The sequence below is a fragment of the Labrus mixtus genome, chromosome 20 (genome assembly GCF_963584025.1).
Source record: "Labrus mixtus chromosome 20, fLabMix1.1, whole genome shotgun sequence".
NCBI classification, from domain to species: domain Eukaryota; kingdom Metazoa; phylum Chordata; class Actinopteri; order Labriformes; family Labridae; genus Labrus; species Labrus mixtus.
Genome location: NC_083631.1, coordinates 7,444,336 through 7,467,149, shown reverse-complemented (window position 1 = coordinate 7,467,149; position 22,814 = coordinate 7,444,336). Strand labels below are relative to the sequence as shown.

General features: G+C 41.2%; 2 protein-coding genes across 7 annotated transcripts; one reads left to right on the top strand and one right to left on the bottom strand.

The window, feature by feature from the left end:
• Window positions 1-5,189: 5,189 nt before the first annotated feature.
• Window positions 5,190-7,937, bottom strand: rln3a (relaxin 3a). 2 transcript variants are annotated; one of them, XM_061027103.1, is made up of 2 exons: window positions 6,286-7,937; window positions 5,190-5,719 (listed from the first exon to the last, which is right to left on the bottom strand). In XM_061027103.1, the coding sequence occupies exons 1-2, from the start codon at window positions 6,443-6,445 to the stop codon at window positions 5,436-5,438; spliced, it is 444 nt and encodes a 147-aa protein (XP_060883086.1). In that variant the 5' UTR covers window positions 6,446-7,937; the 3' UTR covers window positions 5,190-5,435. The 2 variants fall into 2 exon arrangements, with proteins under 2 accessions (XP_060883086.1, XP_060883085.1); XM_061027102.1 differs by having other exon boundaries at window positions 5,190-5,722; window positions 6,286-7,928.
• A 765-nt stretch (window positions 7,938-8,702) lies between these two features.
• Window positions 8,703-22,019, top strand: rfx1a (regulatory factor X, 1a (influences HLA class II expression)). 5 transcript variants are annotated; one of them, XM_061065498.1, is made up of 18 exons: window positions 8,703-8,852; window positions 11,484-11,864; window positions 12,339-12,448; window positions 12,530-12,625; window positions 13,449-13,540; window positions 13,659-14,031; window positions 14,729-14,904; window positions 15,486-15,605; window positions 15,819-15,949; window positions 16,111-16,229; window positions 16,410-16,516; window positions 16,673-16,824; window positions 17,305-17,402; window positions 18,057-18,206; window positions 18,681-18,889; window positions 19,038-19,191; window positions 19,281-19,326; window positions 19,766-22,019. In XM_061065498.1, exons 2-18 carry the CDS (start codon window positions 11,504-11,506, stop codon window positions 19,924-19,926), a joined length of 2,655 nt encoding a protein of 884 aa, XP_060921481.1. In that variant the 5' UTR covers window positions 8,703-8,852; window positions 11,484-11,503; the 3' UTR covers window positions 19,927-22,019. The 5 variants fall into 5 exon arrangements, with proteins under 5 accessions (XP_060921481.1, XP_060921480.1, XP_060921479.1 ...); XM_061065497.1 differs by having other exon boundaries at window positions 14,723-14,904; XM_061065496.1 differs by having other exon boundaries at window positions 13,659-14,082.
• Window positions 22,020-22,814: the final 795 nt, after the last annotated feature.

Genomic DNA, 22,814 nt, shown 5'->3' with positions numbered 1-22,814 from the left:
GAAGATCAGGTCTTACACAACTTCTGTTGCCTGGAGATGGAGTCATGGCTGACAAAGAGTTTTTAATTGAGGATATGCTGGCAGAGGTAGGGGCATCACTGATCATCCCCCCACTAAAAACCACCCCTCAGCTCAGCACATCAGACACTGGAAAAACTCAAGCTATTGCCCGCCTGAGAGTGTTGGTGGAGAGGATAATACGACGTGTCAAGGAATATCATATCTGGGATGGGGTTGTTCCTCTCTCCTTGGCCGGCTCCATCAACCAACTATGGGCAGTTTGCTGCCTGTTGACGAACTACCAAGGCCCCCTGGACATCAAAGGTGACAAGCCTGTCTAGCTGGTTGGATTTAGCACATTCCCCAGTTATTAATGACAATTAATCAAATGTAATGTATACATGAATTGTATATCTGTAATGTATATTATTTTGTTTATATGTTATTTACATTACAAATCAAGAGATTAACACATGAATTGTATATATGTGATGTTCATTATTTTGTGTATATGTTACTTATTTTACATTACAAAGTCATGAGATTAACACATGGATTTTATATATGATGTTCATTATTTTGTGTATGATATGTTACTTATTTACATTAGAAAGTCAAGAGATTAACATTTGAATAAAAAAGAAGTAAACACAGACCCTCACATCACATATTCCTCATTTTTATCTAAAATGGGATCACAGCATGTCAAGTAGAATAACTATTTAGTGCAGCATAAAAAACAGAACTGTAGTCAGTTACACAAATACATTTTAGTTTTAATTAATTAATTAAAAGGTCTTATTTACAAGGTTATGATTTTTCACTCAACAATTCATAAACTGCATTGATAGCACATACAGTACTCAATGTTTGGACTTGAGAAACACATCCATATAGATGTTGTAATAGAACATGTCAAGCTGCTGCCTCCTTGAACGAATGATGTCTTCATCCCTCCAGACCCTCTGAACTGTGAGATCTGTGTGTGTGTGTGTGTGTGTGTGTGTGTGTGTGTGTGTGTGTGTCAGTTACAAAGTCACACCACTCCAGTCCGCTGATGGCAAGTTGGCCCTGAACCTGCCAGTAATATTTATGACCCTTCTTAAGTGTGGCCTGACCTCTGACTGGTGTTAGGTGCTTAACCTCAGCAACAGCAATGGTGGAGTTTCAGTCGGGTCAAAAACTTTGCCATCTGGGCTGACACCAAGGTAAGGTGCATCAGGGTGCACAATGAACCCACAAGGGTACACAGACAAATTAAACAAATCAGAAAACTGTTTTATTATCTCAGGCTCCTGCTTCAGACCCCTTTTCATTGCCAGGGTCTGTGGTGCTCCTTTAAGAATATGCGCTGCCAGGGCTTTTGCTGAGAACTCACCACGTACATGACATGCCTCCCTGAACCTGCTGGCAGTCACTCTTGGCTTTTGTACTTAGACCCACAGTGGGCTGACAGACTGTTGCCTGGTCTCAGCCTCTATGGCAGCAGAGAGTTCGTGAGACACCTTTAGGCTCTCAAGGTGGTAATGCTGCTCATAGTCAGCAGTAAACTCAAAGTCAGCTAGAAACCTGTAGCCTTCAACAGGCAGCTGAGGGAATTCTGGGGCATTTGGATGTTTCATTATTTCCCTAGTAGCCTCTAGGGGGCACTGGTATGATAGAACTGATCCAAGATTTACCTTTATTGATCTGAAATTTCAGTTTTTACACTCTGTAGTCATGCAACACACACATAGGCTGAAGTATATATACACACATGCACACAAACAGGATCCTATGGACATGCACTAACAGAGAGATGTCAGAGTGACGGAGCTGCCAACAGCAGGCGCTCCTGAGCTGATGGTGGGGAGGGGCTTTGGTGCCTTGCTCAGGGGCACCTCGGCAGTGCTCAGGGGGTGATCTGGCACCTCTCCAGCTACCAGACCAACTTCCATATTTGGTCTGCACTGGGACTTGAACCGGCGGCCCTCTGGTTCCCAACCCAAGTCCCTACAGACTGAGCTACTGCTGCCCGAAGGGCACAAGACCAAATTTGGACTCCACCATGGTGAGTTCCTCCAGTCCATGAATAATCTTACAGATCCCCAGTCTTTCAATCTCTCTCCAACAGACATCACACCCGGGTCAGGAAGGGGCCCTACCACACAAGATTATATGAGGATTCATCAGTTATATTTTGTGTGTTTTTAATAGAACTGCCAACTGCAATTGTTTGCAGATGTTTAGAATAACATTCATATGGTTGACTCACCTGAATATGCTGCATACAAGGTGGATTTTACACCTGATTTGACACCAACTTTGCTCTTCAATTTTGGTTTCCGAACCACCATCTCATCCACTGACTCTGGCTGGATCCCCTGTTAAATGGCAACAAAGACATTTCAATTAATATAATATACAGGAAAAGATTAAAAGTTACATTACAAAAGTTAAGTTGTAGTAAGACACCAAATTGGGAGACAGTATATTGTTAGGGCTAGGGTTAAAATGTTTTCATTTCTTTTGACAGAAACAGAAGACATTGTGTAGTAGCCTACATCAGAATGGTGGGTGGCATAGATCAACTCTGAAAAAACAGTCAACCTAAGATAACTTGTAAATAATCACTTTTTCCATGTCATTTTCTGGTTCAAGTCAATTACTTTATTTATTCTTTTTCAAATTGGATTTTTTTTATAGTCGAATTAAGAATTTGTGCATGTTAGGGAAACCGGAGCACCCGGAGTAAACCTAGATAAGAGAGACAAGGATTAAAAGGTAGAAAGGGGAAAGCTAGGGTGTAATATTAATTACTTTTCAACAAGTTGTGCAGTTGTTGTGCACTATTTATAATTTCAACAATCAACTTTATCAGCTTCAGTTTTTATAGAACTGAGGGAATAAGGTGATAAAGTGAAAGGTTTGGGGAGGGGGTGGAGCTAAAGGGGGAGATAAAAGGGGAGAAAAGGAACGGTTGGTGAGGTATAGAGGGGGGGCTATTCCAGGACTTCGCAGTCACAGCAACAGAGGAATCGCTCTAGAGTATTTTTCTCCTCCTTCTTCTTGCCCTTGTTTGACTTGACTCCGACTTGTTCGTCAGAAATAGGCTGCACTTTATTCTTCCTCAGTTTCTTAAACCAGCTCCACCTATTTGACTTGACTCTGACTTGTTCATCAGAAATAGTTGGCTGCACATTATTCTTTTTCTGTTTGATGAAGATGCTCCACCACTTTGACTTCTTCTCTGGGACTTCACTTTTGATATCTGCATTTCTGTGGCTCCTTGAAGTGTCAATTTGTTTGCAAAGGCTTTTGAGAACATCTTTCAATGTCCCCTTGACCTCAGGCTTCACAAATGAATCGGTGGAGGACAAAGTTGAAGGGACTTTCTCTGGTGTGAATTCATTTTGCTTCGAATTACGAAACCTAACCTGATAGTCTATATCACTTTCAGCAGTCATCTCGTGGCGTAAATAATACTCATCCAACCTCTGGCAGTATTCTTCATAGTCTATGCCTTCGGCTTCCCTCATGGCTTCTCTCTCGCTTATCTCTTGGAGGCTATCATAGGACTTCTTCATTGCTTCCTTGAGGAGCCAGTCGGCATATTTATCTATGTCAAGTTCTGCTTCCTTTTCCATTTTAGATGGATCTATTGTGCTTTGTTTAAGATTAGACTTTTTCTGTTGAGAGCTTTTTAAAGTTTTCTCCTTCTCTTTCTCTGTTCACAATCTTGATCTGAAAATCCAAAATCTAATTCTAAACGAGTTATGGCTTATGATGTCAGACAGATCAAAGAACATCAAAGCGTCAACTCACAGAACCCTGATGAAACAATGATGACTGATATGGTTGGACTAAATACTTCTTAGACTACTTGCACATGTACTATGAAGTATTTTCACTGTGTACTTTTTGAGAAATCCACTGTAAAAGTCCCTTATAAATCACTATAATGAGCCTTTTTTTCTGACTTTGATGTCTTGTAAAAACAAATTCTTCCATAAGTACACCATGATTCTGATATGGTTTGACTTAGTACTTCTTAGACTACATGCACAGGTACTATGAAGTACTTTTACTGTGTGCTTCTTACCATGAAACTTAGAATAGCCTTAACAACAACAACAACAACAACAACAACAACAACAACAACAACAACAACAACAACAACAACAACAACAACAACAACAACAACACAAAGCACTGTCAGTAAAATAGTGGTGGTATGAATTTCTATCACGCAAACTATTGGTGTGTATATGGAATTATACAAAGGCTGCTACAAACACAAGATTAATAACATACATAATCATGAGAGTCACGTCTGTTGTATTCATTGTTGTTGTTGATGCTCTGTTTGTTTCTATCCGTCTCTTTCTTTCTGCATCTCCAGCCTAAATATTTAAAGCCCTTGAGCCCAGCGTAGTTTCAGCAGACGTCCGTTCAACATGAGTCCAGTTCTGCTTGCGGTTTCTGACTCCTAAACGCAGTTTTTTTCTTGCCACTGTAACTTTGCTAAATGTTGCTTAGTGCTCATGATGGATTGATGTTGGCCCTTTGTGAATAAGATAATAAGAGTCAAAGTGCAGTGCCACAAAGGAGTTTCCTGTCAGAGGTGACTAAGGAACAAAGAAGCGCATCCTCATTTTTTTAAACGTTGTGTCACTGCAAAATTAAAGAGCTCACATACAAGCATGCATCAACTATTCCTCCCTGTGTGATAATAATAAAATACTGTCTGTTATTTTGTATGATTGATTTTGCCAGCTCAACTTAACTCAAATTAGAAAGACAATTCATAGTTGATTTTACCTACAAGGATAGGAACACTTTCCAATGATGAAAATCACGCTGTTGCAAATCACATTGTTGTGAAAAAATTGTATTTTTCAGATGTATTACAGGAAAAGTATTTTATAGCAAAGATGAGAGATAACAGACATAACATGTAAACTTTAGAAAAAGGTTAGTCGTAGGATTTTATTAAACACATTTATTATTATGGATAACGACCTTTGACCCATTTAATGCTCTGTGCTCTATTACACTATGCAAAATAACATCAAACTACTACTGATGATTTATAAACTAGATTAGTCATTACAAACCTTTACAAAGTTATTATGAATTAATAACTGGTTCTCTTGAGTTCTCACATTTCAGACAGTCGAGCAAAATATAAGAAGGTAAAAACAACTGAATGATATGTAAAAAGCCAAAAATTAGTTTTATTTCACAGAAATTACACAGAAACTTTACGGACACAAGCAGCCCTTTCCATTCATTCAGACTCAAAATAAAACAACAATTTAAACTTTTGTTTAACGGTTTCACTGAAGACACTTGATTTATAAAGAGTGAAACAGAAGTGCGGATGTATAAATGTGTGTTGTACACATATTCGTCTGCCTGTGTCTTCCCTCTCACATGAAGGGTGTGGGGGTCTCTCAGCAAAGGGAGCTGATCTCGCTCTTGCTGCAGCCCCACTTGCAGCAGGCGTTGGACAGGCCCACCACCACGTCCCGGCCCTTGCGGTCAGCCTTGCGAAGGGCTTCCAGGATCTCCTCTGTGATGAAAGAACGGGCCTTCCTGCTAAACACGTCCCCCTGGTTGTCTCTGGGTGTGATGCTTAAATCTCTGGTCCCCTGGAGGAGACCCTCCACCACAAAGTTGTGACTCACACCCGCTGAGGATTCATCCTGATGGGAGCTGAATGGGTCCTCTGAAGAATCTACTGCACGGAAACGAGAGGAAGCGTCATAAAACATGCAGGCTTCTCTAATACAGGGGAAACAGTTTAATCATTTTCTGTATAAAATCCAATGTAGAAATGATGGAGCATGTGAGTGACACAAGCCGGAGGGACATGGGTAAGTTTACTGAATTATGTCAGTATTTAAACGAACACCACTAAAGACATTAAATGAGATGAATAGCTCTCTGATAGCAATGAATACATGTAAACTGTGACTGCCATAAAAAAAACATGAGCATACAATAAAATGATTATTGGAACTTGTGATTTCATTTTTAATTTAATTATTTGCTCAGGCTTTTATGCACAATTGCACACAACTCACCAAAGAAATGTAAAGACAGAAAAGACTATTAATTCAAAGGTGAACATAGAATTATCAATTTCCTGGCATTAGTGCAGGATAAAATACATTAAACAAATACAATAAGAAGAAATGTCTTCACCTTATTCAATGATTACATCACCAGATGAAGCCAACATCTTACATATAAAGAGACAGGGTCAGAAATTAGGAATGTGTTGCACCCTCAGCCTCTTACCTGCACTCTTGAGGGACCGTTTCCACCGTGAGCCTCCACATGTGAAGATGACCGCCCGGATGAACTCGCGGCCACAGAGCTTCACCCCGTACGATGGCTCTTCCAGGGGCTGAACCCCGGCCACCAGCACACATACCACCAGTGCAACAGCTTTCCACATGGCACCCAAAAGGAAAAAACAGCAAATCAGAAAGACAAGAGATGATTTGCTTTGAGCAGCACTTGGCTTTCTGTCTCCCTTTTTGCAAAGCTGTGACTCTCTAGGTGACCCAGGTGTGGTTTATAAAGGGGTTTAGAGTCCTGTCAGGCAGACATGCAAACTGCGCATACAGGCCTACTCAGAGAGAGATGAACCGATTAGAAACAGAGATACAGTCAGAGACCTTTATGAAGACAAAAAGGAGACCAAAGGTGGCAGATTTAATGAATATGTTAACCCCCAGTGATATAATTGTGTTGCAGCATGAGCAGCACTTTGGTCACCTAATATCCCTCAACATTATGAAGTCAATACAACTTGAAAACAGGTGCTGTTGACTTCCCCCTGACTCTGGTATTTCTACTATTGGATTTGTATTTAGATTTTGACGGACATCTGAAAAAACAAAGCTTTTGGTTTTGCCTTTTGCTTTTTTTGTATTAATAAACATTTTCCTTTATTTGCACGTGGGTCCTCCTCTTTGTCTTTGACACTCATGACACCAATGTGCCATAAACCTTTATTGCCAATAAAAAACGTGTATGCGTCTGTATGCTTCACCATGGGACACCATTTCTCTTGCTATAATGTGGCACCATTAATTTCTAATTCACAGATACCAAAGTCGCCCGCCCCATACATATACTGATTGTTTTGCAAGATAGATTGAATTTCATATCAGCAATAACAATATGTCCAACTGACTGCCTGAAGACATCAAATTAAACTTATAGGCCTATAGGCATGTCACCCAATTCACTATAATAACATTTAACAGTTGTTGATGAGACCAAAGGTATATTCAGGCCGTTGTTTTGTCATTACCGTCATTCAACGTCCCAATTATATTCGTACATTGCATTATTGTTATATATAATCGAGAGAAAACCCTGTATTTCTCAAAGCGTTTATTCATCTCTTTGCCAAAAGGTGAACAAGAGGACTGAGACACTTCCAGTGACATTTCAAATTACAGATAGCATAGAATTCTTATTATGAGTCAGACAAAAATAAAGCACATTTTTATCTGTGTATCCACAGTCAAAGGTCAATTTAGGGAATTACAATGAAGGTGGTGAATTTGTAATTAGTGTGACGACAACAAGCAAACAAATGGCATTTAAGGAGGCTGTCCTCTCTGACATTCGTTTATACAAAGTATCGGACCTCCTGAGGTCACAGAGGCAATATGGAAATGCTGGGCGTACCCTTGTTTTATAAATATATCAATGACGCATACTGCAGAACAATATACTATACAGTCCTACACTATTACTTGTATGACACTATTATTATGATTGAATTTACTCTCTTAGTAGGATACCCAGCAGCCGTGTCAAACATTTTGTTGTGTGACAAAAGCAAATATAAAACTGCAAAAAGATACTTATAAAGCAAGAAATTGGAATACCCGCCACCGATAGTTAGTTAACAATATGTAGAACACCTGAGGAGGGTGATGCAGTTTAAGTCCAGGTATGTTGTTCTTTATTTTTCACTCCTTTTGTCCTTTTATATTTTTAGATGCAAATAGCATAGTTGTTAGAATTTTCCAATAAGTCAAGATTCCTGAGTCCATTCATTCAACGAGATAGGATTTAATATAATCCAGTTGTTTAAAACGGTTAATCTGGACACGAATTATCTGGATTTGGAAATCCCCTTTTTGCCATCTATGATCAGATAACCCATTTCATTGGTTAAAAGTTATCCCAATCGAGGGGCTCCGGTGGCCTAGTGGTTGGTGACCGCACACCATGTGTGGAGACTGTGGTTGTTAGGTGGGTGGCCCCGGGTTTGGGTCCAACCTGTGGCTCCTTTTCCGCTTGTCATCTGTCCACTATTTTATCTCTCAAATAAAGGCATGATAGCCCAAAATTAAACCTTTTTTTTTTTTTTAAAGTTATCCCAATCGACTCAAAAGTTTGTGAACAACACAAACTGGAGGCTTCAGAACCAAGACTTGAATATAACTTTTCTTTTGAACAACGATTATTTTGATGCAATGGTTCACTTGGATGAACCTATGACTTTTAATAGCCTAGCATTCACCTTATTTGTAAAAACTGTATTCGGTTGATGGACAGGGGTGTTCCATAAATGGGTGTGGAAGGCTTTGTAGTAAAAAAAAAAAAAAAAAAAAAAAAAAAAAAAGGATGTGTCTGTGACTTTAAGAGAATTCGGCAGGATTCAGCCAATCAGAACAAGGAAGGGGGTGGGAAGGGAGCGGGTGGGTAGCAACAGTTGCCCTGGTGAGGACGAAGCGCCATAGCCACGGTAGCCCTGGCGACAAGAACCCAGCAACGAGAATCAACAACAACAACAACTGAATCCACCATAAAAAAAAAAAAAAGAAGATATTTTACCGGTGAGAAACCCATACGTGGAATTTGAGGTGAAGCTTTTAAATACAGGAAGTATTTTATGTCAAATTATTCTTCAACGGAATCGTGCTATTGCTCTTTTCCCCTGTTGTTTCTGTAGCCATAACATGCACTGCCTTCCACGATAGGCTAAGGCTAACCGTCGAGCCGATTATGAGTCGGGTACGTGTATTGAATGGGGCTAGTTTGTGTCCGCTGCTCATTCCGGTGACAGTGAATTGTGCCTGCCATGACGACGCAGCCACAGATGCATACTCAAGCAGGCCGTTGTTATGGCGATGTCAAATGCAAAAGGCACAAAATGGCGGTTGTTGTAGAGCCCAATGAGCCTGCTGCTACACAGCTAGCATCGGTGCTGTCACGACAGAAGCGTGCTCGTTGCTTTTTACCGGCTAACGGTTCGAGTTAACAGTCACGGTCACTTTTCTGTTTTGACCGTGATTCAAACGGCAGTATTTAACGTTACACGCAGCCTAACTCACCGAGCACATCATGTGAGCTACACGGAAAAGGAGAGCAAAATAGTGGTGGTCAGCTTTAAAGTGTTATCATTTTGACATTTCAGGGTTAGTGTTAACCTCTATGCAGAATAAGAACTACACAAATACAGCTGATATATCGCTCTCGGACATGGGAAGTTGTAGTTGGTGGAGCAGGTGTCGGACATTTAAGCAGATGGGCGTGTCGAAGGTGCTGCTTATATCCCAGTTCAGTTAGACGTGTTCATTCACTAATTTACTACAGTTAAAAACATATACAATAAGGTGACTTATAATTTACTACCAAGGTAATAATGATACCTCATTTGATTAAGAACACACATATGTAGTAGGGCTGGACGATATGGACCAAAACTCATATCTTGATATTGATTAGCAGAATGGCGATACTCGATATATATTAATATGTATTTTATTAACAGTGAAAACACATGGAAAATAAAGTACCTGTTTGTGAATTTAAAAAGTAATATTATAAAATAAAAATGTTCCTTAAATACAATAAAAGAGAGAGAGGAGGAGCAGGGTAAAGAGGGACAGACAGTCAGTCATCATCAGTGAGATGAGAAAAAGGTGACCTGGCACCTCTGTAACGTTATTTTAATGCAACATAAACTATATCGATATTAACGATATTGTCTTACCCTATATCTTGTTTGAAAATATATCGATATATCTTAAAAACTTGATATATTTTCCAGCCCTAATATGTAGGTCATTAAATCCCCTTACTCTGCCCTGTCTTGAAGAGCTGGGACACATTCAATAAACATTCCTTCATATATAAAATAGAAAGTAGATGCCATGCATAGCAGATTTCTAGCCCTGGCTAATTTCCAACCCCTGTCTCTGGTAGGGCTGTGCGCAAAATATCGACATGGCAATATACCGTCATATGCTCCTTGCAAATACAAGTATTGGTGCAGATGTTACAGAATCGATATGGCTGTAAAGCCATGATGACAGTTTTGAAAGACAATTGACCTATGGTGCAGTTCACAATAACACCACATTATCCATATCTGTGGGATTGAAATATGTAAATGTATTTCTAGGATCTCTGAGGACCGGAATTGAGGTGTTTTAAGTTGTAGGATCCATATGCCTCAGTTATTATTCTCAACAATAAAGAACAGCTGTTGTGGTGAATTCTGTGTAGAGCATGGTCATTATCCAAAATCAGTGTACATCACGATATCAGTCAATAATCACAGACCATCTAAAAACCTTGATCTCTGTCAGTTTTATAATTTCAGATTGTTAATGTGTTCCTCTAACTGAGAAGGATGACTGTCCAAATGTAGTTCTGTGTTTTGGTGCTCTGCTGTTTCCACCTGATGTAGCCCTTGTTCTGATTTCACTGATCGGTTTGCTTAGGAAAGAATGATTTACAATGTCACACAATTAGGAAAAGGTGTGCGTGTAATTTCTAAGGAACTGTGCGAAATGAAGCATAAGACCTGTCTGCAAAGCCACAAACAGCGATGTGGTGAGGGACTTTCCCAACTTGTGCTTCTTCTGTAAATGGCCATAGGATGTGTGATCACATTACAGGTAATAAGACACTAGAGTGCTTGTTCTTGTCAGTGCGCCTCCCCCACACAAGATGCAGCACAAACAGGTCAGCTTTTGTAGTATTTTACCAAACAGCTCTTTAACTAATGAACTTACATCAAGACAAATAAATCAGAGAGTAGTAATACTACTTTGTGTCCAGGAAATCAATGGTTGACCACAGATAAAACTCGAGAAAAAATGATGATGAGAAGAGAATCAGATCTGTAAAAAAACAAAATCCTGCAACAAACATAGTTTGACTCACCTCCAGCATTTGCCCAATTAATTTTCCAAAGTGCACTCTATGTCCCAAAGTATTCATTAATTACTTTGTACTCCAATTTGTATATAAACGTATACTTTATTATAAGATGTGATTCTTAACATTTTGTTGTGTGACATCCTCCATTGCTCTAGGTAGGTCTCCATGCCCTCCCCTGTCTCTATGTAAAGGATCAGTCAGTCAATCAAACCAGTTCTAAGATGAATCCTGTATGGACAGATTTAGAGCATCCTCATACTTACCTTCAATTAATTTCTATTCACTTTTTTCACTAGGGTGATTCCCAGCTCTTGTTATGGCCACCTCAGGCTATGTAGGTGAGATTCAACAGGCAGCCCAAACCCAGGGGGCTATTATTACTGTCACATCGGGGCAACCTGACGACAACTCCAACCCTCCCACTGCCCCTCAGTTTCTGGCTGAGATTCAGACTGCTGTGTCCACACCCACCATCATCACATCCACAGGCCAAACTACTCACACTGATCAAGATGCCTCAATCACCGCTCAAAAGCCCGCAGCTGGAAGTCAAGCCCAGTCAGCAGCACAGGCCCAGCCAGCTCAGACACAGTATGTGACTGCAGAGATCCAGGGCTCCCCTACCGAGTCGGGAAATTCTCAAAGCACTCCTCAGTACATTGTTGTTACAGTCACAGGTAAGGATTAGCAGCACTTACCATATTCCATAGGCACTATGTAGACTGGGTCAGCTCAGGGCTTATAAATACACTGGCACAGTCATTAACTTTATGAAGGCATTCTTCAGTTACTCATCATATAATTGTTTTAAAAAATCAGACGAAGAAGAAGATTCAGAGGTTGTTACTGTGTAGAGCTACGATACTTTGACATGTTTTAATAAGCACATTAGTTCAGTACCTTATTATCAGGACTAAGATTGAGACAAGTGGTGAACTAAAATGTGAGAAAGTAAAAGTCTTTCACCAACTGGTCAATGTATTTCAAATGTAGTTAAACATAAAGGCTTTTCATATATTGACAAAACTCCAAAACAGAAATATTAGAAATGCAACATCATTAATTATAGAACAATATGAAGTAAAGATAAAAAATGATGCATAATATACTGTACATAAATGACAATCTTAATACCTTTCTTTCCTTTTTAGAGGGCTCCCTTCACTCAAGTGACAGTGTGTCAGACTCAAGTCCCCCTCCAGCTGTGGTGCAGACAGGTGTCCCCACGCAGGTTGTTCAGCAGGTGCAGGCAGCTCAACAGGTGAAATGGGAATGCAAACAAAAGCAAAACATTTAATGTTTTCTTTACTCTTTGAGTGAATTCATTTCTTTATCTAAACAGAGGTCTGTGGTGCAGGCCACCTCTCAGATAGCCAAGACTGAGCCAGGCACCCAGCTCAGTGTCACCAGTCTGCAGCCTGTTCACATCAGTCCAGAGGTAAGTCAAACACACTGTAACTCAGTCAGTGTCTGTGTATTCATAATAGCATTAGTTCACAAATCATATCTGTGGTCAAACCTGCCTGTGCTGGCTTCCAGCTCATCCGTATCACCAAGGTAACAGCATTAGTCAGGGATAGCAATCTAGAAGAAAGGCAGCTGCAGCACGAGATAGGACAGCCAGAGTACCAGGCCGATGCATCAGGACACCATATTAAAGAATGCTGTGGAAAAGCAGTCTACATCCCCTTCAATATCCCCATGGAACTTCTTCAGTTTTACCAATCAACGTACTTGCCTTTTGTCCATGCAGACAAAGAGATAGGAGGCCACCTTGAAGTCACAGGCCCTGATAGCCTGCCCCTGCAGGCTACAACTGCAACTATCCAAGTAGGTCAGGGACAAGAGGGAGACTGCTGCTACAGAGTAAAGGGAACAGAATCTATCTGTAGCTAAAAATATGTGTACACTGTTGTGGGTCATAAAAGATAAAGCTAAAGATAAACTTTATTGATTGGTTGGAAATTTGTGCATTACAGCAGCTCCAGAAAACGGGACGGGAATATAATTATTAAAAATAAAAATAGAAGTTAAAAATCAAATCAAACATATTTACATCAGTTAAATAAAAAAATACAATAATGGAAAATTACACAGTAACTACACTGGAAAGAGTTATTGTTATTAAAAAAACCATAACCAAAAGTCATAACCATGAAAGAAGCAGTACATGAAAAAGTTTTCAGGGGATGACAAAGTTGATAGGGTCTAACAAGGCTGTCCATGTTTTTTTGGGGGGATTTGTGTGCATCATTTTTTAGGTCCAGCAGCAGCTCACACCAGTGCAACATGTGTACACCAATCAGGTGCAGTATGTTGAAGGAACAGACACCAGCTACACCACTAGCACCATGTAAGAATAAAACAGATCTTTAATCTACATCACGTCTCAAGAGAGAGTTTGCTTTGCCGACAATACAATGTCTCCATAATTTTGCATTATTACTAATACATCATTGTCTCTTATTCAGTCGTTCCGGCACCTTCCCTTACACTGACACCCCGCTGTATACCCAGACCACAGCTGCCCAGTATTATGAAGGTCAGACAACCCCAGGCTCCCAGGCCTCCACCCCTGGCACACCTCTCACTGTCTCTGTGACTGCTGGCACAGCAGGTGGGGTTTCCATGTTTGTGGCCCAGCCCACAAGTGCAGCAGGGGGCGGGGCCACAGTGGTGACCACAGGTGGAACCACCAATGGGGCAGGGGATGGGGCAGGCACAAATGGTGGCGCAGCCGGCAGCTATGTGATCCAGGGGGGTTACATGCTGGGCAGCGGCAGCGGGGGTGCAGCTGGCAACAGCCAGAACTACTCACACACTGCCCGCGCCTCTCCAGCCACCGTGAGTATTACAGAGGGCGAGGAGAGTAGCGTGCCGTCGGCAGACAAGAAGGTATGCAGAGGCGCCAAGTGCAGGAATTTCTTCTTCTTTTGTTCTCATCTACACAACCCTTTGATGGCACACGCTGATGACGCCATAGTTTGGTTGAGAGGAGAGCACAATTAAAAATGTTTTCAATCACATCAGAAAAAGGAGATGTTAGTCAGCTGTGTTTTCATGAAAATAAAACTTGTCACAAAGAGTATTTTTAACTGTGTTTTCCTCCCAACACAAAAAAAACCATGGCCTCATCATGTTCATATCATTACAGTGCATGTGACAATTTCCAATTTGCCTGAAATGCCCCAACAACATATGATTCATCCCAAATTCATCCTATTGAACGCCATATGAAAATGACAACCAACGTATGTTAGGAAACATTCCATATTCCAGGTCATTTATTCATTGCATACCAAAGTTGTATGCCACGGCACGCAAACAACTGTTTTTGTGTTTTCATTCTCAATTGATGGATGATTTTATTGTGAATAGTCTGGTCCTTTATGATTTGTTGATATGAGGATTGTCTGTGCATGAACTCTTGACTCAGGCGGGTCATCTTACGGGGATTTCTCTGCTGTTTGTATCTACTACTGGCTTTGCTAATTGCTCCAGCTACCTTCTTCTTTTTTCATTGCCTGCCTGCCAGGTACAGTGGTTGCTGGACAACTATGAGACAGCTGAAGGAGTTAGTTTGCCACGTTCAACCCTGTACTGCCACTACCTGCTGCACTGCCAGGAGCAGAAACTGGAGCCCGTTAATGCTGCCTCTTTTGGGAAACTCATCAGATCTGTGTTTATGGGGCTTCGCACACGTCGCCTGGGCACACGGTAAGGCATCATAAGTCGTTTTTTTTTTTTATCCCCTTTGTCCACATTATTTTAAAAGTTCTTGTTAGTAAAAACATGGAATCACAGACAGAGGGAGAAGACAGCACATTTCCCCACGGAGTCAGCACACGTTAGCAGCTTACCCTCTTCATATGCACTGTATCATATACATGCATATTCATCTCAACTAGTGAACACCCATACAAAGTTCCCTGCAGGAGACCGATGGAGATTTTATCCAGGAAAATCCATAAACCTCTCTGTAACATTGCAAAACGTTTTTGTAAGTGTGGGAGCAGTGTGGGAAGAGATGAAGACAGACAGCATGTGTGTGGGTGAGTTTGACAAAGGAGGGGAGGGGAGGGTGAGCAAGTGAGATTGACTTTTTGGAAATGTTTGTTAAAAATGGGTTTGTGTATGTGTGAAGCTTTGGCGGAGAAACCAGTGTTTTCTGCAGACAACATGAACCATCTTCCCTCACAGCCTCCTGTTCTGTCCTCTTATATATTTCCCATGAGAGGCAGACAAGCCGACACAGGCCCAGTTTGATATAAAAATGTATTTATATCTGTTCTTGACAGGGGTAATTCTAAATACCACTACTATGGGCTGAGGATCAAGGCCGGCTCTTCTCTCCTCCGTCTGATGGAAGACCAGCAACATCTGGCTATGAGGCAGCAGCCCTTCTCACAGAAACAGAGGTACACACACATCCTGTGTGTGTTGTTATACCACTGTAACAAAGTGTCTCACACTGTATACAATACTTGTCTTTAAATACTCTCACAGGTCAAGGCATCTAGTTCTTGATAACATAAAATTGCCAATTTCTTTCACCTTATTATCTGCCATCCTTGAGTAGATCTGAGTGTTTTGTGTACTTTGTTTATGTGCGTCACCCATTTTCTTTTCAGATTGAAGCCTGTTCATAAAGTGGAGGGGATGACCAATGGGACAGCAGCAGGAGCAGGTCAGCAGCAGCAGCAGCAGGGGTCTGGGCAGGTGGACATCAGCACCCAGGTTCAGCAGTACCAGCAGTTCCTAGGTGAGTTAACAAACAGTAAAAATATGTCTTGTATTATGGTATTACATTTAAAATACAATACTGTACCACATATTGTTCAAATATAACTTTGAAGTTAGTCCATATATAAAATCTGTATAGAATCTTCAATATTAAGTATCGATTGTTTTTATTTCTCTTAGATGCATCAAGAGCTCTCCCAGAGTTCCCAGACATCGACCTCCAGGGGAAGGCTCTGCCAGAGGGCATCGAGCTGGAGCACATAAAGAGCTTTCAGCTGCTGTACAGAGAACACTGCGAGGTAACCGACGGAGAGGGCATCAGTCAGTTAGCGGATGCCCATTGTGTATTGATGAGGTTGCTTTTAGTTGAGGATGAGAAACTACTTTGAAAACAATAATACAAACATGAAAACTGAGATCTCTTTTTGTTGCTCTCTAATTGAGCTTCGGACCATTTTTAATTGCTTGTGTCTTTTCAGGCAATTTTAGATGTGATGGTCAACCTGCAGTTTACCCTGGTGGAAACTCTGTGGAAAACCTTCTGGAGGTTCAGCCAGAATCAGGCTGGAGACGCCACGCTGGCTGTGTGAGTGCTCAAAACTTGTGTGCACACGTTCAAAATACAGCTTTAGTCCAAGACGCACAAAAAAAAACATCCACTATTTCAGCACCAGTTCTATTATTTATCAAATGCAGGTTATTAAAACTGTATGTGTCTGTGTGCTTTGTTGTGTGTTTGCAGTCACGATGAGTCAGAGAAGCGCCTCCCAAAGTCCTGCCTGGTGTTGCTGTGCAAGTACGATCCAGTACTGCGCTGGAGTCGTGACTGTGACAACAGCCTGTACCAGGGCCTGGTGGAAATCCTCATCCCTGATGTCCTCAGGCCAATCCCCAGTAAGGCTCTGTCATCAAAAAAGCGTAGTAAAACACAGAACAATTTGTATATAGAGGAGAGGCTACTCTTCAACCTTTTCTGGAACTATTCACAATAAATGAGAGAAAAAAGATCAACCAGACATTTCTGTGACAGCCTTCTTCTTTGGTTGGAACATTTGAGCTGTCACTGCTGGCTCTATCATGGGAGAGTACAAGGTTTTTCCTCATTTTGTGCCAACTGCTCTGCTGTGGAAATTTGCAAACAGCAAATTAAATGTAATAATTTCAGTTTCGGTTTATTTTATTGCATTGAACACACAAACATATTTTCCATGTTCTGAGTTCTGTGTTTTTCATGTAGACTGGAATCGCATTGAAAATGTGTTTACAAAATACATGCCCACAATCACTGCTTTTCCAGAAGAAGCTTTGCCATGTCCACTGAGGGATGGAGGACATGTATTAATCATGCCTATCCTTTTAACTTGCTGCCTCCAGGTGCCTTAACTCAAGCCATCCGCAACTTTGCCAAGAGTCTGGAGAGCTGGCTGACTAATGCCATGATGAACATCCCTGAGGAAATGGTCCGCATCAAGGTACACTCTCTTTCCAGCCTGCAGCTGATGGAAAACAAAATCTCTGAGCCATGGAGCAAGCAGCGTTAGAGGCCTGCAGGATCATCACTTGTTGAACAAGTTTGAAAACATTTAGTTTCTGGGAGTTCCTCTTGTTGTGGTTTTACATCTAACTCAGTTGTTTATGTACTGTGTTTTATTAAGTGACTCTCCCTGCAACCAAATTTACCAACTGATAAAATAAACCTGAAGCTGAACCTGGGCTTTTAACTGCACCTCTGTGGTGCAGCTTTTATGGAAATCAACATAGAGGCATTTCAAACTTGATTATGCGATCATTTAGAGAAGAAAACAGAAATGACTTCTCATGGAAATAGTCTCTTTGTGATTGTTGTTCTCGATGTAAATGCAATTTGTTACTGAGAGTATTGGTCCTGACAATGTCATGTATCTGCAGTGGTCATTGTGAAAAATAGTCCTTGTACACTAGTCAATGGCATGCTTCTTTCACATGCTCAAAGCCAGAGCTGAACATGCATTGCTCACCTCAAGTAGCCCAAAAACCCTGTTACATAATGTTGTTAGAGAAAATCTGTATGTATACATGCAATACATGCATTCATGTGAAATACATTTTTAATATCCTTGCATCCTTTCCCCCTGGTTTTCTCTCAGGTAACATCTGCAAATGCATTTGCTCAGACGCTGCGTCGCTACACCAGTCTGAACCACCTCGCACAAGCAGCCCGTGCTGTGCTCCAGAACACAGCCCAGATCAACCAGATGCTCTCTGACCTCAACCGCGTTGACTTTGCCAACGTCCAGGTTTGTTTATCCTTGCTCACGCCGGCAGCGCTCTTGTCAACCTCCATGAATTTCAGTGTTCTTGGTTTAAATATGCAAAGGTTTTTTAGGTTGTGCAATTTCGTTATTTCTTTGGTTTTTCTTAGGTTCGTGTGTCAGACGGTTTATGAGTCAGTTTGATAATAAATCTGTATTTCCTGCAACCCTCCTACCCAGGAAATGTAAACCAAGCCCACTCAGCGTTTTCTCAGAAACCCGTTGTCTTTCTAAGTAACACAGACACATGTACCAGATAGTGATTTGTTGTCTTGCTTGAAGACTTTTTAGCAGGGGAAGTTTTTCTGAACACAAAGACTTAATACTTAGTCTTGTGTTAAAGAGTGTTTTATGAAAACACCAAGGTCACCCCTTCTGCCCCCTGCTGGTAAACAAATGCAACAAGCTTGGTCTTATACTGACAATTTCCCCAATTTCCTCCTTATCCATCTTCTTCAGGAGCAGGCTTCATGGGTGTGCAGGTGTGAGGACCGTGTCGTCCAGCGGCTGGAGCAGGACTTTAAGCTGACCCTCCAGCAGCAGAACTCTCTTGAACAGTGGGCGGCGTGGCTCGACAGCGTGGTGTCCCAGGTCCTGAAGCCCTACCAGCACAGCCCCGCATTCCCCAAGGCCGCCAAGCTCTTCCTGCTGAAGTGGTCCTTTTACAGGTGTGATAGGAGGAGTTTAGATGTCTAACATAAAACAGGCAGCAACATTTGCTTTCTATTAGCAGCCTTTTAAGCCCTCTCTTATTGTGACTGAGAGAAGAAGTGAGGTAGTCACAGAGAAATATTTGTCTCCATCTCTGCTCTTCAGCTCCATGGTGATCAGAGACCTGACCCTGAGGAGTGCCGCAAGTTTTGGTTCCTTTCACCTGATCCGCCTGCTGTATGATGAATACATGTACTACCTGATCGAGCATAGGGTGGCTCAAGCCAAAGGAGAGACTCCCATTGCTGTCATGGGAGAGGTACAAACACTCTCATACAAAACACACACTCAGAAATAAATGATGTGTGACATATTTCTAACTCCAATATATTCCCCTCTTTCCATTAGTTTGCCAGTTTGGGTCGGGGTCTAAGCCAACTGGATCCTGACAAAGGTAACTACACTGTGTTTCTGCTGCTTCACAATCTAACCCTGCATCCAGGTGGTGTGGTAATCAACTGACTGCTAACTAACTTCCTGACTGGGAGAGTTAACGTGAGCACTCCTAAGTCAGATGAACTCTGAGAGTCTCAGAAAATGTTGGGTGTTCTTGCTACCTGACAAACTTCACGTCATATTAGGCTGAAAAATGATGGACAGAGTAAACATGTCGATGCAGGAAACCTTTTTTATGCTTTCACCTACTGCGTATTAAGTTCTGCTTACATGTGTATGTAATAAAGTAGTAAAATGTTACCCTTTGTTACTGTTCACAAACAGTGACCTAGAATTTTTACTCAGTAAATAAACACAGCAGTGTCACAAACCTAAAGCTAGAGAACAAACCAAAGCTGCAACACTGACTCATCCTCATATACCCGTGTGTGTTCCAGAGGAAGACGAGGAAGAGGATGATGAGAGCGATGATGAAGGTCAGGAGCTGTCCCTTCCCTCCGACGTGGCTGTGCTCGGGGACGAGTCTCTGGAGCCGCCTGCTAAGCTGGCCAGAACCGACCAGAGAGTCCTGTTCACGACCGGGGCCGCCGACAACTAAGCACTGAGTAACACTACGAGCAGACATGGGTTAAAACTGGTTATACACACACACAGACACACACAGATGTACAAAGAACACTACTTTATACACTTCACACATGTATATAGATCTTGTATGTGTGTGTGTGCACTCCTTAGCTGCATACTGTAACTGTCCCACTTGTTTACGCACACACACTCTCTGTCAGTACTGCTGCTGCCCGGATGGCACAACCACCTGTTGGTCCCATTGATTCAACAGAGTTTCATCTGCATTGTAAAAGGATTTCACAAAGCAGATTCTCTTGGAAACACGGAGCATTTTAATGTATGGTTGTGTTGTTGATTTGTAAAAACAAACTAAAGCCAGGCATGTTTTTGTTTTCTCTCATTGCATCTCTACCTGCAACAGCCTTCTCTCTCCCTTCTGAGAAACTTCTGCTCATCCTCCTTACACTGTCACTGCCATATCAAGTGGTGTTGAAAATACTGTGATGTGTGTGTGTGTATGTGTGTGTGTAAAGGTGGAGGTGGACCCTCCACGGTAAATTGTAACTGCGTTTAGTTGTTACTAATTTGTTTGGAGACTTTGTCTTCAAGAAGACGAAACACACAAAAGGCAGCAGGCAGTAAGAAACCTCTTGGGCGTGTTTATCTTGTTTTGTTGTTTGTTTTACATCCAGGCACTTCTGTAACTCTGAAAGAACATGCACATCCACGATGGTTTGTGTTTATATATGTGTGTGTGTGTGTGTGTGTGTGTGTGTGTGTGTGTGTGATTGTGAGTCATCTAAACTGTGGACAGTTTCCTCTGTAGATATTTTCTAAGGCGTTCAGGTTTTGATTTTGGAAGACGTGCGTAGATTCCCAGCTTGATTTTATTTGCCTGAAAAGAAAACGTTGTCGTGTTCTTGGAGTGCCTGTCGCAGCTGCTACACTAACCTGTAAAGAAAAAGCTACGTCTGTGGAATTGGGGCTCCCATTAGTTGCTGCAAAAAAAATCCTCTCTCTCTTATTGAACATGTGGTTCCATTAGAGAGGTCGTGTATGTGTCATATTATAAGTGCTTCATTCCTGTCCTTTAAAAAAACGTTCCTTTGTTGCCTAATTTCCCTTTGACATCATTTTCTTGCCTTATTTAAATATTTTATCCATGTGTGTGCCAATCCTGTGTGCTTTTATCCGAGATCTCAGCTTTGTTTTTAAATTCTCTATGTTTTTACGGGGGACTGTGCCTGAGTAGGAACAGTGATCAACTTATATTCTGCTGTATATTTATCCACTTCTTTGAATTTCGTTGTCACTCAGTGAACCTCTTGTGCAGTGTATGGTGCTGTGTTGTCACACACATTGTAAGCAACCTCTGTGTGCATACTTGATTTGTGATTGTACGTTCGGTTATCAATCCTCTTCATATCTTTATCTTTTCCACTAACAGGCTAAGGCCCTGCCTCTTTGCACATATTGTTGAGAAAAAAAAAACGTCCTGAAATGTTTCTCAGTTTCTTTGAAGTCATAGGTGTGATTTTTGTACCGTGGGGTGCAGGTGTCAGATTGTGTGTGAACATCTCGTGCCACTCGTGAGAGATGTGATGTTTTTTTTTCTTTCTGCACAGTCCTCCACCGACACTCATCTCCCTGCACTGTGCTTTCATCTCGCTGCATTTCCGCCCTCCTGCCAATGGCTTTGTTTTGCTTCAAACATCCATATTCTTAAACACTGTTTGTCCCGATTGGTTGTTGTAGACATGTCATCATTTTGGATTTTCAAATGCAATGTCTTTAAATAGCTGCAGTGTGCATCGGCAGCCTCAAACCAGCACATCATCCTTTATACGGAGTCTAATGCTACCAAGACTGAGTACATATCAGTCCAGTAATGATCTACACAGCGTATAGAATGGCCATTGTTTACCCTGTAAGAAAACTGTTTAGTCATTTTTACAGTGCATTGTTTCTTATGTACAAAACCAGTTGAAAAAAAAAAGATGTTCAGTGGCAGTGTTTTATGAATTTGGTCTGCTGTAAGTATGACTGTGCCTTTGGAGGTGGTAGAATGCAATTCAGATGTTTTTAATTTTAAAGATATAAATTAAAGAATTTTTAAAACTGCTCGTGTTTTCGGTTGTTTACATTTTTATCTCTTAAAAGAAGAAAGAGGTGTCACTGATAAGTCTCACTTTATCAGGGTCGATAATCTTTGTGGCAGAAAAGCCGTCTGACAAGCGCCTATATCTCACTGATTTTACAGTAAAGCTTTGATAAACAGACAGTGACTTCCTGTGTTTTTCACACACACACACACACACACACACACACACACACACACACACACACACACACACACACACACACACACACACAAGCAAAACTTCTGCTGCAAATGACAACAAATAAAATTGGAACAGAAACCACATTCATTCTGTTTTATGATGTTGCGACTCAGCTGAACCAAAATACAAGTTACATCCAATTATCCCTGGAGGTTTTTTTTTTTTCCTGGAGGCGACAAATCAAAGACAAAAAATGTTACAACCCATCTCCATGTGCAAGTAGCCCCTCTGAAAACATGTCCGTTTGAGTGTTTTTTTAGTAGTTCGACCCGTATCATTTGACCTGAGAAGAATTACAATTTTAAGCTTTAAATACTTAATTCTTACAGGGTTTCTATTCAAATAATTATGTCGTCATAATATGTTTTTCTTTTTTTTTTATATATATAATATAATTTAACACGGAATCATAAATAAATATTGAATGTAATTCCCAAAGAAACGGGTACAAGGTGCCGCCTGTAGGGGGAGCTGTCACTTTTTCATCTCCGACGAATCCGACCATACCCGCCATCTTTCTTTTGGGCAAAATACGTCACACGATGCCCAAAGCGTCTCCTGCCGTGTGATTGGT